Consider the following 14,226-nt stretch of genomic DNA (forward strand, 5'->3'; position numbering starts at 1 on the left):
CTTCCAGGGAAGCCTGTGGACCGTTTTGGGCTTTGGACTGGAGTGGGGTATATGTCAGTGCAGAGAATCCTTGACCCAGGGTGTAGTCCTCTCACCCAGGGCAGGTGCCTAGTCCATGGCCGTTGCCCTATGCCTAGAACAGTGCACACTGCTAGGGGGTCTGCCAGTGTGTGCGCAGGCTGGTGTGTCCCAGCAGGGATCATAAAGAAAGCAGGCAGATGTAGTACCTTGAACACTAGGCAGAATCCCACTGGCTTGGGAAGGTTGGGGAGGGGGTGTGGCTAGTCATTGTAGGGCCAGCTCCATTCTTGATGAGAGTTACTGGTTGTGACACGTGGTGGGACTGGAGGAACATTCTGAATCATCATTTGGTCAGAACACAAATCTCTTAAATGTCATCAACACAATCTGTCTGGAAGGATTTCTTCCTGCCTAGAACAAACCCTCTTAGAGGGACGTGACCCAGCTGGCCCATACAGAACCCACTCCAAATAATCACACTGTGTGTGTAGACTTCCAAAGGGGCACCAACTTGATGAGTGAGAGGAAACTTTAACGTTTTAGTTAGATACCCAGGGCGCGCAAAAGTCCACGCCAATTCACAGCTCACCATAACATGCAACCCAGAATGCCTATCTCAGTTCCTCCTAGGTTACCTGGAAAAAGAAATTTTTTCTGCCCAGGCCCCAGATAAATTTGGTGAGAAATGGATGCTCCTAATTTTGTGCATAGAATAAATAACTTTGCCTCACCCACCCCTCTTTTAGGTCCACATGGGTCCAGTGTTCCGCCTGCCGTCACTCTCCAGGCTCACCACATGGGTGGCTGACCCGTTCGAAGGTCCATTAAGGCAAATGAACCAGGGGCTGCAGACCCAGCCGACCTAATTTCTCTGTGTCGGGCTGTCGGCAAGGGTCCGGAAAGAGGCTTACTGCGCTGCTTTCCGACGCACTTAGGAAGTTATGCACTGGCCTCTCCGGTGATGGCCTAGGCCTGGAGAAGAATGGCAAGGCCGAGGGGGTGAGGGTCAGGGCGCCGGTGAGGGTCAAGGGCAAGTTAGCAGGGCCAGGGCAAGGAGAAAGCCCGACCGGGAGCGGCCGAGCGTTTCCTCTGGGAGGCCCAGCCAGGGTAGGTGGGGCGCCGTGGGCGGGGTCCTCGCAGTTGGTGGCGTTTGAAGCCTCTCCGACCGGGGTGGGACAAGGGCAGCCTAGAGAAGTTGGCAGAAGGCCTGGGGCGGGGAGGAGGAGGAGGGGGCCCTTCGTTCCCTGAACAGCGGCGCCGGCAGACCAGGCACGTAGTTCACTCCGCCAACCACAGGACGCGGTGGGCAAGACACCCACGCTGCCAGGTTACCCACCAGCCTACGGCCTGTCCGGCTCCGGCTGACCTGGGCTCAAGGGCAGCGCGGACCGCTTGGGATCCCCGGCCGTCCGGGACCGATCCCGGGAGTTCCTGGTCCCTGGTGCGGGGGGGAGACCTCGCCCCACCCGTGACCTCGCTCCTGGCCGGGCTGCACGGAGGGCTGGAGCTCAGCAGCAGAAGAGCGTGAAGAGGGCGAGCGGCCTGAGTCTCGGGGTGCGGCCACCGGGAGCTCGGCAGCGGTGGGGTGCGGAGGGTGTTGTGTGGCACCCTCGGCGAAGCCAGCAGCTCAGAGCCGGGCCAGAGCGGACACGCCTCCTCGCCTTGCAAGCGTCGCTCTGGAAGAAAAAGACTAGGGGAGCTGAGCCCCGCTGAGGCTCACCCACCCTGGCACCGACAAAGAGAAGCCTTCCCGAGCGCTCGCCTCTACGCCAGGGCTGCAGGCAGTCACCATACAAAAGCTCAGGGAGGAAAATGCCCCACGGGGCTCCGGCAGCGGTGGGGGGGAGGGCCGGGGAGCGGTTCACCGCCCTCGGACGTCATGCGTCCGCGTGCCCGACTCCCGGCTCAAATATCCGCTCCTCCTCGAGTCGGACAAGGGGGCACCCCCATTGGCGAGCGCAGGTCCCGAGGCTGGATAGGCACCGCCTATTTTCGGGATTGGGCCAGCCTCGTATCTACCGGCCAATGGCGCCCACCCCTGCTCTCGGCCACGCCCCATCACTAGGCGCGGGCGCGCGGCCGGCTCGCGTTCCGGGGTCCCCGCCCCCTCCGTGAGCGCCGCTCTCCGCGGCCGCCACCGCCAGTAACCTGCGCCGCCAGGATGTGGCTGGGGGCTGACGTCGGGTCCAGATGTGGCCCCGGCCCCGCCCACCCCCGGGGGCCGGGCCGCCCACACCGAGCCGCGGCGCGCACGGCTGCTGTCCCGCCTGCCACAATGCGCGGGGAGGCTGCGGCCGCAACTTGGCGCGGTTGTCCCTAACGTCGCCGCTCGGCATCCATAGGACAGGCCGCGCCTGACGCCAGGCGGGAACCCCACTGTCCGCGCCCCCCATGCACTCACTCTTCGGTGCCCGGCTGGGCGGGCGTCTCGCGGACGCGGAGTCGCGCGGGTGACGGCAGAGGCGGCTGCGCGCCCAGCCCAGCCCGCGGTGAGGGCGCGCCGCGCACCCGCCCCCCACAGCTCTCCCGAGGCCGTGGGTGCGGATGCACCGCTGACGACTCGCAGCGCCGACCAGAGCCGCCTGCCGGGTGGCCGGAGTCCGCAGCATGGCAGCCGCCGCCTATGTGGACCACTTCGCCGCTGAGTGCCTCGTGTCCATGTCGAGCCGCGCGGTCGTGCACGGGCCGCGGGAGGGGCCGGAGCCCGGACCCGAGGGCGCGGCCGCCGCTGTTGCTGCCACGCTGCCCCGTGTCGAGGAGCGTCGCGACGGCAAGGACAGCGCCTCGCTCTTCGTGGTGGCGCGGATCCTGGCGGACCTCAACCAGCAAGCTCCAGCGCCGGCCGCGGTGGAGCGCAGAGAGGGCGCGGCAGCCCGGAAGGCGAGGACCCCCTGCCGCCTGCCGCCTGCACCTCCACCCGCTCCCGAGCCCGCTTCCCCCGGAGGCGAAGGCGTAGCGGCCGTGCCCCTCAGTCCCGCGTGGAGCGAGCCCGACCCCGAGCCGGAGGCAGGGCTGGAGCCCGACCGAGAGCCGGGGCCCTCGGGGAGCGGCGAGCCCGGCTTCAGACAAAGAGGCCGGCGGGGCCGAAGTCGCGCCGACCTCGAGTCCCCGCAGAGAAAGCACAAGTGCCACTACGCGGGCTGTGAGAAAGTTTACGGGAAATCCTCGCACCTCAAGGCGCACCTGAGAACTCACACAGGTCAGTGCGGCGGCCCGGGCGCCCAGCGCGGAAGGGGGTCCGCGCGAGCCGTCCGGCCACGCCCCCGGAGCCGCGAGCCCGAGGTGCGGTCGGGCTGGAAAGGTCGGGGCCTCACCCCTTCCCCGGCCACTCGGTCCTGCGTTCGGCTCCGTTCGGAGGGCGAGGCGGATCCCGGCGCTGGGAGCCGGCGCCCGCCCGGCGACCGCGCCCCCGCGGGGCACGCCCCCTCCTCGGGCGCGCTCGGGCGGGGCCGCGGGGGCGGATGTCGTCATCCGGGACTGGGGGCTGAGACCCCGCTCGGGCTGGGGGCGGTGCGCGCAGGTGCTAGCCAACTGGGTGGGGACCGCAGGGTACGTTTGGGGTGCTGCGCAGCGCGGGCGCCCGGCAGCCGCGGGGGGGCTGTCTTCGCCGCGGCCCCACCCCCGCCGGGGCGCGCGCTCGAGGGAGGAGGGGCCGGCCCGCCCCGGGCGAGCGGCGGGCGAAGTTCACGCGGGGACAGAGCTCCTTTCAGCTCCTCGGCACATTCTTCGCTCTCTTCTTCCCTGTAATTTTTCCAGCGCCCTAAGGTCTAATTCGAAACCCGAGCCGGCGACGGCCGACGGAGGGGGCTGTCCGGGTTTCCCTCCCTGGGCTCTTTGTGGGAGCCCCACCCATCCGGCCGGCGGGGGCGCGCCCTGCTCAAGGGGCTTCTCACCCCACGGCGCTGCTCCTGAAAGGAGCGCCTGCCCCCCTTGCCAGGCGATCTGCGCCGCCTCTTCCCGGCCCCACTCTCACCTGCCAAAGGCCGGATGCGGGCGGCGGCACCTGCGCGGGGGCGGGCGGTCTGAGTGGATCGCTGCCATCCCCCCGACCCCAGGGCAGCAGTTCCTGTCTTGCGGGCCCCGGACCTTGTAGTTGAGTCATCAGTGGGTTTTTTTTTTTTTTCCAAACACAAAGGTGGAAACATTTTAATGGATGGCAATCTTTCTCTCCCCGTTTGGTTTAAAAAATTGTGTATTTCCCCGGAGCTCACGCGAACTTTTTTGTGACACTATTCTTGCACATGTGGAGCAGGTTAAAAACCCATATACTTAACGCTCTTTTCAAGTTACTAAAGGTTTAGACTTCTCATTTGTAATGTAGTTTAGAAGCTGATTTAAAAAAACGCAGGCGTCAAGACCTTAGAGCAGAAAGGCCCCTTTCTCCTGGTAAATTTGGAACTGAGCGGTCGAGGTTTGCAGGTGTCAAGGCCGTTGGATCTCAGACAACCTTCCCCTTGGAGGCCGCTGCCGCATTTCTGGTCCCATGCTGTGGCAGGTCCAAACCGCGTGGCAGGTGGTGATCGAGGGTGAAGGCGGGGTTCTTTCTAGGCATTCTGAGTCACAATTAAGGGTGTGTGGTCCCTGATGCGGGGTGGAGTTAGTAGTGTAGGGGTGTTGGTTCTTGGTAACTGAACTGCAATGGTGGGTGTAGCTGTGGGGGCGGGACCAAGCTGGGTTCGGTACCGGTTTGGACCCTGAGTACGGGGGCGGGGGCAGCGTATGGGGTGTGGCTCGGCTTGAGGACTTCATTGGGGAGCAAGGCCCCGTACAGGGCAGGGGATTTAACGATTGGAAATTTTTCCGCAGCCAGTTTCATTGTCGCCTTCCACCTGGCAGCACAATGTATGCAAATTGCGGAGGGGCTGGCAGACAAACGGGCTCACCATTATGGGTGGGGCCGGCCCCAGAGGAGACCTCAGCTGGGGGATGGCTTCTGTGTTGCCTCGCCCCCTGATCCAGGCTCTAGTGACCCTGAGCCAGCCTCTTGGCTAGAGGATTGGGTCAGGGGTGCTGGGGACCCTGGCCTCTAGCAATGGAGTGGAAACCATTTCCTCTGGGGTGCCAGGAAACCCAAGGTGGGCAAAGATGATGGAACCAGCACTGCCTGCTGTGTGCCCTATTTATTCTCGGGGTTCTGGCTCTGCTCTCCAGGGGTACAGAAACCCTGGTTCCCATCTCCAGGGTGGATTGACCTCCAACTCAGGAGTGTACAGGGTTCCTTCCCTTGGGGCCACGGGAGATGTAGATGTCCAGGTTCCAGATGCTACGTTTGGCTGAGCACTACAGGTTACATGGTTCCTCAGGTGACCAAGAACTGTGTCTAGAGGAAGTCTGGTTCAACCTCAGGCAGAGGACACCTCCAGGAAGCCCATTTGCAGCCCAAGTCCAGGTGTGCAGAACATAAGTAACTGGAGTTCCTAGAGGCTGGGCCACTCTGGGAAGACCTGAGTGGCAGGCCTTGGCTCTGAGATGACTTGTGGTTTGGTTTGTGAGATCCCAGCAGCATTCTGGGGGTCTCTGCAGGCTGTGGCCCAGGTCATGTTAGGCCTTCTACTTCTGTAGGAAACCCCCCCACCCCCAATAGTGATTTCTTGGAAGGGGGAGTGAATATCAAAACCACTTTAGCTAAAAAGGCAGTCGGCAGCTTGCTCTATGACCTGGAAAGGGTCCCCAGACCTCCCTACAGTTTGGTGATTTCACCCCTGACCACTTGGAAGGTAAACAAGGCTATGTGTATGAAAACCCTTGGGGAGGCACAGGGGTCAGCCTTGACTCTGGGGCAACCTTGCCTTCCCTGGCTCTGCTCTGATACCCCCACCAGCTGACTGTAGAGCTCTCCCTGTCCTGGTTAGTTGTGAGGCAGTGTGGTTCCCCACTCCCATCCCCTAATAGCCATCCTGGGAACTGATATACCCTGTCACATTAGGTAATTGTTGTTAACAGCAAATGCATGATAAAACAAAGACAAAAACATTTTTACAGCTCAAGCCACTTACTATTTGGCTGATCAGAACTTCTCAGCCCAGATCTGGGCAATTGGTTAAGACTCACTTTTGGGAGTAGCAAGACCAGGAGCAGATTTACTTGGAGGCTGAGGGGCTTTGATGTGAAAATTCAAAGGCTGCAGAAGAAAAGGCCTAGGGCCCTCAGAAGGCCCCCTGAGCTGACCAGGCCCTTCATCTGGCAATTCCTGCTTGTGTCCTAAATGGTGGAGCTTGGCAGGTCACTGGTGCAATGGCCTCTCAGTCTTTCTTGGCAGATATACCCTGAATGCATTCCTACCTATTTGTTCCCACAAAGAATTATTTTCAGACACCTCTGTGCACTGTTTCCCCTCCAGCATTGGGAACCAAAACATCTCCTTACATGCTGCCTGGGCTAGGCCCATCTCAGTAGCTCTGGGGGCCCAGCCAGAGAGGCGGGCACTGGGCTGTGCACAGCCCTCCCTCCTGCAGACCCCAAGGGACATTGGCAGTCTGCCTGGCCTGTTTGGGGTGGGATGGGGAATAAAATTGCATTCCCTCAGCCATTTCATGTGATAACGTGGGTGGGGATAGTTCAGAATTTATCTTTACCCACTGAACAAGGGATTTGGTTATGAATGAGAGTCTTAGGGCAAGGTATTTAGGTCTCCTCCTGCATCATGACCTCTGACTTTAGAGCATGGTTTTCAGGCACATTGCTTGCCTGGACCCCTTGCAGGTGTTCCCTTGTGCGGTTTCCTTGAGAGTGGAGGGTGAGTGGCTGGGATCTCCTGTCAGATTGGATGGTGAGTGGCTGGGATCTTCTTGACCCAGGGCAAAAGCAGGTTGGCAGAGGGCCAGCATTTTGTCTGGGGCACATCCAGGCTGGTGGCTCCCATCCCTGCTTCTGCACAGTCCCAAACTGCCAGTGGGTCTGGTTGCAAAACTACAAACAGAAGTATGTGGACAGAATGCACAAGTCTTCCCCTCCCCAGCTAACCAGTGTTACCCTGTATTACACACCCAATGGTATGTGTCTTTCCAGACCCCTTTAATGGATTTGTAGGTATGCATGCATGTGTATATGCATAGACATTTAAAAAACACATATGTAGGATTCTACCAAACAGTTTCTACCTTAGGCTTTTGTTCTGTGTGTGTGTTTAATGAGGCACCTTCATTCTTTTCCTTGGCTGCATGGTACTCCCGAGGTGTGGCTATACCATCACTTATTTAGCCTCCCCCTGTTGAAAAGACAGCCATAGTGCTTTTGCTGTGTTTAGTGTTACAAACTCTGGACTCTGGTATATGTCTTGGTGCAGAGGAGCTAGTGTTTCTATAGGATTGAGACCTGGTGGTGGTATTGACAGCAGTGTAGGCAGCATTTAAATGTATTGTGGAGTAACTATGTTGACTTAAAAGATACATTATGTTCTTAAAGGAAATAGGCTTTCACAGTCTCCCTGCTGCTGAAGTTCTGCTGTGTTGCTACCCTGCTTTTTCTTTTTTAAATTTCTCCCAGTTCTCCTTTTGCACGTGTGAGATCATATTGAGAACATTCAAAACAGCACTCTTATGCCTCATGACCATCTCTCCTGCTCTTTCCCTCAGCTTACCCTGTGGCCTGGTCTGGGTGAGGCTCTGCCCCTGCTGTAGTTAGGTGTGTGTGCTGTGCCTTCTGGTGTGGTGGGTGCTGGGCAGGGGCTGCTGGGATGTCATTTGCACCCCTCCCTCCCCTGGCTGGAAGAGGGCTGGAGGCCCTCCCATGTGAGCAAGATGACAGGACCAGGCTTTACTTAACCAGAGGCCCTGTGTGCAATGCTTCAAATCTCTGGAACATAACGGAGGTGGGCACCCTGCCCCATCAGAGTAGCTGCTATGAAGTACACTCATTGACAGGAGCATGTGGAAGTGCACACTCTTAGAGCCTAATCGCTCTGATTTTACTCTGAATCCAGTTGGCCATCTGGTTCCTAGACAAAGCAAATGAAAAGGTGAAGGGTGAGATACATTGATAACAGCTACAAGCAAGGAAGGGAATAAACAGACAGGTTATTAATATGTATGTATGTACATATATATATGTATATATTTGAATATATAACTCAAGAAACTCCGCAAAACCAAACAGCACTAGAACATATGCAGGGCTGTTTGTGGAGGGTGTGCTGAATATTCCATAACTGACCTTTATGACAGTGATCTTGTGGTGTTAGGGCATTGTTAACGTGGGTCTTGTTTGTGCTTTAAGAAAGCAGTTAAAATAGTTTTTAAAATGAAAACTTGTAGAATGATACGCTTAGCTCTCAGTTGTATCTAATACTTCCTCTATTTCCACACAGCTTGTTAGGGGTCAGGCATTGTTCTGTTTGCATTCTTTTCTGGTAAGCTATTTAATCTCTACAAGGACTCTGTGAAATAGGCATTATTATCACTGATTTTCAAAGAAGGTCACCCGGGCTCAGATTGGTTAAGAAAAATGCCCATCCCTGGGGTTTGTGCCCAGGCAGCCCCACTTCTGAGTTCAGGTCTACCCACTGTGCTTGACTACCACTCTCGTCTGGACCATGTTGCAGGTGAGCAGGGCCTCCTGATATTAGAAGCCTGTGTGTCCCCAGCATGCTGATTCTTCTACAAATTCTTACTACTTCTGAAATGTTAAATGGTACAGTGAACACTCATGTACTCGTCTCCTAGATTCATCAGTTAATATCTTGTCACAGTTATTTATCCTTTCCATTCTCCAACTTATCTCTTTACATACTATATTTTCTCCCTTCCCTGCCTCTCCTCTCTATTTAAATGTTACATGTCATCTAACATACAGTCCATATTCAGTTTCCCTAGTGATTTCCCAGATATCCCAAGTAGGCCCTGGGTCCCACTTAATCCCACACTGCCTTTCTTATCTTTTCTCCTTAGTTTCCTTTGAGATAATCTCCCATCTCTTGGTCTTTTGTTGGATTGGCATTTTAGGGATCCAGGCCAGTTGTCTTGTAGAACACCCCACAGTCTGGATTGTTTCCTCATGGTTCGATCCAGGTCAAAAGTAGGACACAGGTGATATTGGGCACCTGCACACACCACAGCAGGCACAGGGGATGCTGGGTTGACCTGTTGCTGGATCACATGGTTAAGGTGGCGTCTGCCGCGATTCTTCACAATAAATGACATTCTCCTTTTGATAACTAATAAGTAACCCCTGGCTTTTTTGGAGGGCCAGGGTGCTACCAGCATAGCCAGGTGTCATGCTGGGGCAGGCGTGGCATCTGTTTACCTTTTTTCAACCCCCTTTCTTGCAGCTACCTGGTAGGTTGCTGCTTCATCTTCCAACTTCATTGGCTGGGCAAGTGCTGGGTTTCTGGGTTCTGCTGTTGGAAGTCTTTTTAAAGTCCAAGAACAACTCAGCCAAGTCTTAGGTCTTCCCCTCCCCAAACAGACAAGACACTTTAATTTTTACCTTGAATGAAAGTGTTTCCAGATGGTATTTAGAGCCAGCTCAAGAAGGGGCTTATGGGTGTGCTCCTGGTCAGCCCATCAGAACCCTGCTCTGTGGCTGCAGGTGACCCGTCTCCCAGGCCTGGGTGGGGCCTGCAGCCAGTGACACCGTTAAGGTCCCGCGGGTCTCTACATGCTTTCCAGAAAAAAATATTGATCTAAGTCCACACACCTGAGCCTGCTTTTTATTTCTTTTCCCAGCCCCATATGGTATTATTTTCTGAAGAAGCCAGGTCCCCATCAAGGTGGAAATGTATTTTGGAGTGTTCAGAAGCTGCTGCTGTGGTAGAACTGGGAAGGGAGGTGGGGGCAACCGTCACGCTTCCAGGTGGGAGCCCCGAGCCTGGAAGGTCTTGGCGACCGCTCACAATCAACATGATGGATACTTGAACCTCGCTTTTTACTTCGTTGGCAGTGATTTGACACTAGATACTTGATTCAAGACAGAAAAATCCTCACGCGACCAGAAGCTCTGCCCTTTGGCTGCACGTACAGCCCGCTCACACACAGATGCTGTCCTGTTTGTTGTGGCTGAACTGAGCACCCCGCCCTGGAGCATGATTCTGAAGAATCTGATTCTGGTTCATTTGTTCAGTTTTGGATCTTAGGGTCCATGCTCGGCCCCTGCCCCACAGCCACTGTGGTTCAGCTACATGCAAATCAGGCTTTGTGGGGGAGACACAACCTCCCGGGGCGGAGCCGGAATGAAGTTGTAGTAAAGGGGCTGATCACCTGCCTGGCTGGCCCCTCCTCCTCAATCGCCTTGGCCCTGGTGTGCCTCCCACCCCCTCCTGGTCCCCAGGAGGACGCTGGGGTCCCATCACAATTTGCCGCCGGTCCTTTATGCATACGGTGGTGGTTGGCGGGTGGGGGAGGCGTGGCAGCCTTGATCAGTCCATAGTTTTTCACTAACATCATTCTCACAGAGCAGAGGGTACACCTTCACAGTTTTTTATTTTGATATGTGTTTTGGGGGTGAGGGGATCTATTTATTGTTCTCTTTTTGAAGTTCATCACATAAAAACACTTGCTAACCAGGAACTTGGCCATATTCCGTGGCCACTGGCCAGTCTGTCCCAAAGTGACCTGTTGGGAAAAGCGCTGGGGCCTGTTGCCTCAGATTCAATGTCCCTGTGCTGCCACGGGGGCGTGGCCTTCCCTGCATTGGTGACTGACCCCTGGCCTCTGAGCATAGGCATAAACTTGTCTCCTTGGCATCAGAGCCCCAGAGTGCATCATGGAGGAGCTTTGCAAGAAATGGGGGCCCCAATTAAAAATGACTCTCCAGAGAGCATGTAGCTCAGTGCCTGTGTGCCGTTCTTGTGTCTCACAAGCTTCTAAAGGTGGAATTCTGGCATGTGCGTGTCTTTAGCAAACATAGACCAGTGGAAAGAAGGTAGAGAATGTGGAGAGGGTGAAGTGGGCTCAGAGGAGCTCAGCAGACATTTGTTCCCCACTCCAGGCCATCGCACAGACATGGAAGGGGTCAGCAGGGTGATAGCTGGGCAGCTTGGTGGGTAGACGGGCCCGGGATGGGGCCTCCTCACACCTGGGCATTAAGTAGATCTCTTAGGTCATTCTCTTTGAGTATGTGCAGGACTTACAGTATGGCCTGGCATTTCCTCCCCCAGTAAATTCCTTCTCAGATTTTTTACTTGCCTTTAACCCTTTTATGATCTAAATGCTCACTAAAAAGAAAAAAGGATAAAGGGAACTTGGTTTGGGGCTAGAGGTAGAAGCTAAAGTGAGTGACAGATCAAGAATAGAGGTTCTTAAAAGGAAGTATTGGGAAAAAGAGGAAACAGAAAAGGTGTGGTGAGCCTCAGGATGCCCCTTTAGGAGGCAGGAGCAAAGGCCCAGGGGCTCGGGCATGGCACTGGTGTGGAGTGATGGTTTGCCTGGGCCGTGGGGCTGCATGAGTTGCTCAAACCCTTGTGTGGGATTGGGGAGGGTCTGGGAGCTGGGGGGTTGGCACTAGGGGTAGGTCCCAGGCCTCTTACCAGTAACAAACCCGGAGCTGTTTTCATGGAAGGAAGGAGGGTTGGTACTGTGAGAGTTACGTAGTTGTCACTGATACTAATCTCAGCTGGGTAACAAGTGACAGTAGTTGGCTTGGTTGTTTTAGTTTGCCCTCTGGCAGGTCTGCTTCCCTGACTTACTGCCCATTATCCTTATTCCCCTGGCAGGCCCATTGGCTTTGCCCACTGGCACTGGTGGCTCTGTGTCTCCAACTGTGGTCCTCTCCCGCTGGGCATGCTGAGTGACCTGTGGCGGGTTGGCTGAAGACTTAGGCCGTGCAGATTGGGTCCACAGGTCCCCTCCCTCCCACCTCTGAGGTCTTGTGGCCTCACACTCTGGATTTCCCTGCTGTTTTTGAGTCTGAGCATAGGTGGTATGGTGGGAGGAGGCGGTCTATTAGGGACTCTAGTGCCTTGTGCCCCTGTGTTCTCAGGGCAGTTTCCAGAGCACCTCTTTTGGCTGCTTGCATGGCAAGTCATGTTTTCTAAAATTACTTTGCTGCTTGGCCTTAGGCATCAGGGAGTTCTCAGAGGGTCTGAGGAGCTTTGCAGGGCACCATCTTTTATTACGATGAAATGTAGTGTCAGCATTTTAATCTGTGCACTCCCTGGAGGTCTGGCTGACAAGAGTCCACCCTGGTAGTAGGCATCTCTCTGCTGTATTGCAAGCACTAAGGTGGTTGTCCTGAGTTGCTCTCAGGCCTTCACTTCTTGTAGGAAATTTAGCCGTGGCTTCTTAGAGGTTTTGATTTGAAGCTGTCCTTCCCTAACAGTGGGTCAGGTATTATTACATGTTAGCATCTTGCTTTGGACAAGTTGCATCATTCTTAAGTTCACTAACTTTAGCCTTTGAAAAACATTTTATTTCCCTTTCCCTGATCTTCATCTCCCTGAATTATGAGTCGAGTATTTAAACTCCTTCCCATATTCAGCCTGTCCCACTGCACATTCGGCACTGTGTATGGTTGCACAAAACAGATATTTATGTGTGTGCATGCATGTTTATGTGGTGTGTGTGTGCGTGCATGCACGCATGTGGTCAGCCGCCTGCCAAAGCGCAGGAGGTTGTTCCTTTGGTAGTAGGCCAGTCATGAGGTGCCTGACCAGGTGGCTCAGGCTGCAGCGGTCGTATTTGTTTCTCCACAACCCCCATCAGTGTCGCAGAGGTGAGTGGAGGCCCTGCAAAAAGCACAGTAGGAAGTAGTAGCATGTGCTAGGCTGTGACTGCACAGGCAGGGCTGGCCTTCATGGTGGAGCCTGGACCCTGGAGCCAAGCCGAAGGGCTCGCGTTCCTGGGCCATTCTGCCCTCTGCCTTTCCACTGGGGCTGGCAGCATGGTGCAGGAGCTTGGCGGTGGCCAGGTGAATGGAAGCTCTTTAGCTGCCCAGCTGAGGGTGCGGCATGGCGTGCCATCCCTTCAGGGTCTTCCTCTGCCCATCCCCTGTCCTCCTCCTCCTTTTTCTCCCCCTTCCCACCCTCCCTCCCTCCCTCCCTTCTTTCCCTTCTCCCTCCTTGCCCTAGGATCTAAGTACAGTTTTAACATGCCTTCGGGGGTGTCCAGCCCTCAGGGCGGGTGGGCGTGCTCTGAAGGGCCCCTAGGGCCAGAGGAGGATGGTGAGGATGCCTCCCCTTTGCAGTCAAATGCTCTGCCACTGAGCTGGAACCCCGGGTCACCTCTGCTTTGTGCTGGAGACCCGCGGGGGAGGCTGTGGCTTCCTCCTCCTGCCTTCTGGGGACGCCCTGGCAGCCCTTCCCATGGGGTGTTGGAGGAGCCAGCCTGGTAGGCTGTTCCTGGTCAGTCAGCGCCCTCCTACACAGCCAAAGGAGAGGTAAACACTGAGTCGCCTTGGCAACTGGCTGGGCTGGGGCTCGCAGTGCTTGTGGCAAGAGGAGTTCTGATTGTCTCAAGTTTCTAGGATGGGTTCTAGTTTGATTTCTTTTTTTTTTAATTAGCTGGAGTGACTAAAATACCAAAATGCCTGACCTGGTTCCTTTTATTTCTTAATAAACATTTATATTCCCTTTATAGAAGGAATGTTTCTTCCAGTGACTCATTGATTTTTTTCTTTTAAACTATGGCAAGGCCCTGGTGAGGCAAGGCGGGGGTGGCACAAAGGGCCCCCCCTGCCAGCAGCTGGCACAGCTGTGGGCTGGGGAGCTCTGGCTAGCATGCAGGCACCAGGAACGCTACGTAGGCACCGTGACCAAGGACTGTATTACTTTGAGGTTAAGTTCTGTGGAAATTGGGAGGAGATGCCTCTCTCATCTCAGGGTGTTCATATCCCCGTAACTGGAGCTTCTAGACATCATCTGCCAGACTAGTGAGTCTTTTTGAGCCCAAGCAATCCTCCTTCCACCTGATGCCAGATTCTTGGGAGGCCAAGGTGTGAACCAGTTTTATGCTTTGGTACAAGTTGGTGCTTTGGTGTTCACTGTTTAACCGTAACTGCTCACGTAGGCGGCTTGGGCCAGATATGCCAGGTTGTCTCCATGGGAGAGGAGTCTAGGCCAGGTGGGTCACCAGGGCACCTTGCTGGGGGTGAGACTCGGCAGCAGGTCCTCTGTAGGCCTTTCCCTTTACCTGGGGCTTCTCTGCTCCATCCACATGTGAATTACCTTATACAGGGTCATCTGTTCCCAGCGAGGAGAACCCAGGTGAGTATACAAGAAAGCTCGCTTCATCCATTGTATCACTTGCGGAGCTGAGGCAGGTGGTGTGTCCTGTA

General features: G+C 55.6%; 1 protein-coding gene across 1 annotated transcript in view; it reads left to right on the forward strand.

The window, feature by feature from the left end:
- Nucleotides 1-1,846: 1,846 nt before the first annotated feature.
- The window catches only part of KLF13 (KLF transcription factor 13), a 41,816-nt gene continuing 29,436 nt past the window's right edge, over nucleotides 1,847-14,226 (forward strand). The window contains exon 1 of the mRNA XM_036878734.2: nucleotides 1,847-3,220. Coding sequence (XP_036734629.2) covers nucleotides 2,629-3,220 — 592 coding nt within the window. The 5' untranslated portion in view covers nucleotides 1,847-2,628. The remainder of the gene's footprint in view (nucleotides 3,221-14,226) is intronic.

This window comes from Manis pentadactyla, chromosome 18 (assembly GCF_030020395.1).
Source record: "Manis pentadactyla isolate mManPen7 chromosome 18, mManPen7.hap1, whole genome shotgun sequence".
NCBI classification, from domain to species: domain Eukaryota; kingdom Metazoa; phylum Chordata; class Mammalia; order Pholidota; family Manidae; genus Manis; species Manis pentadactyla.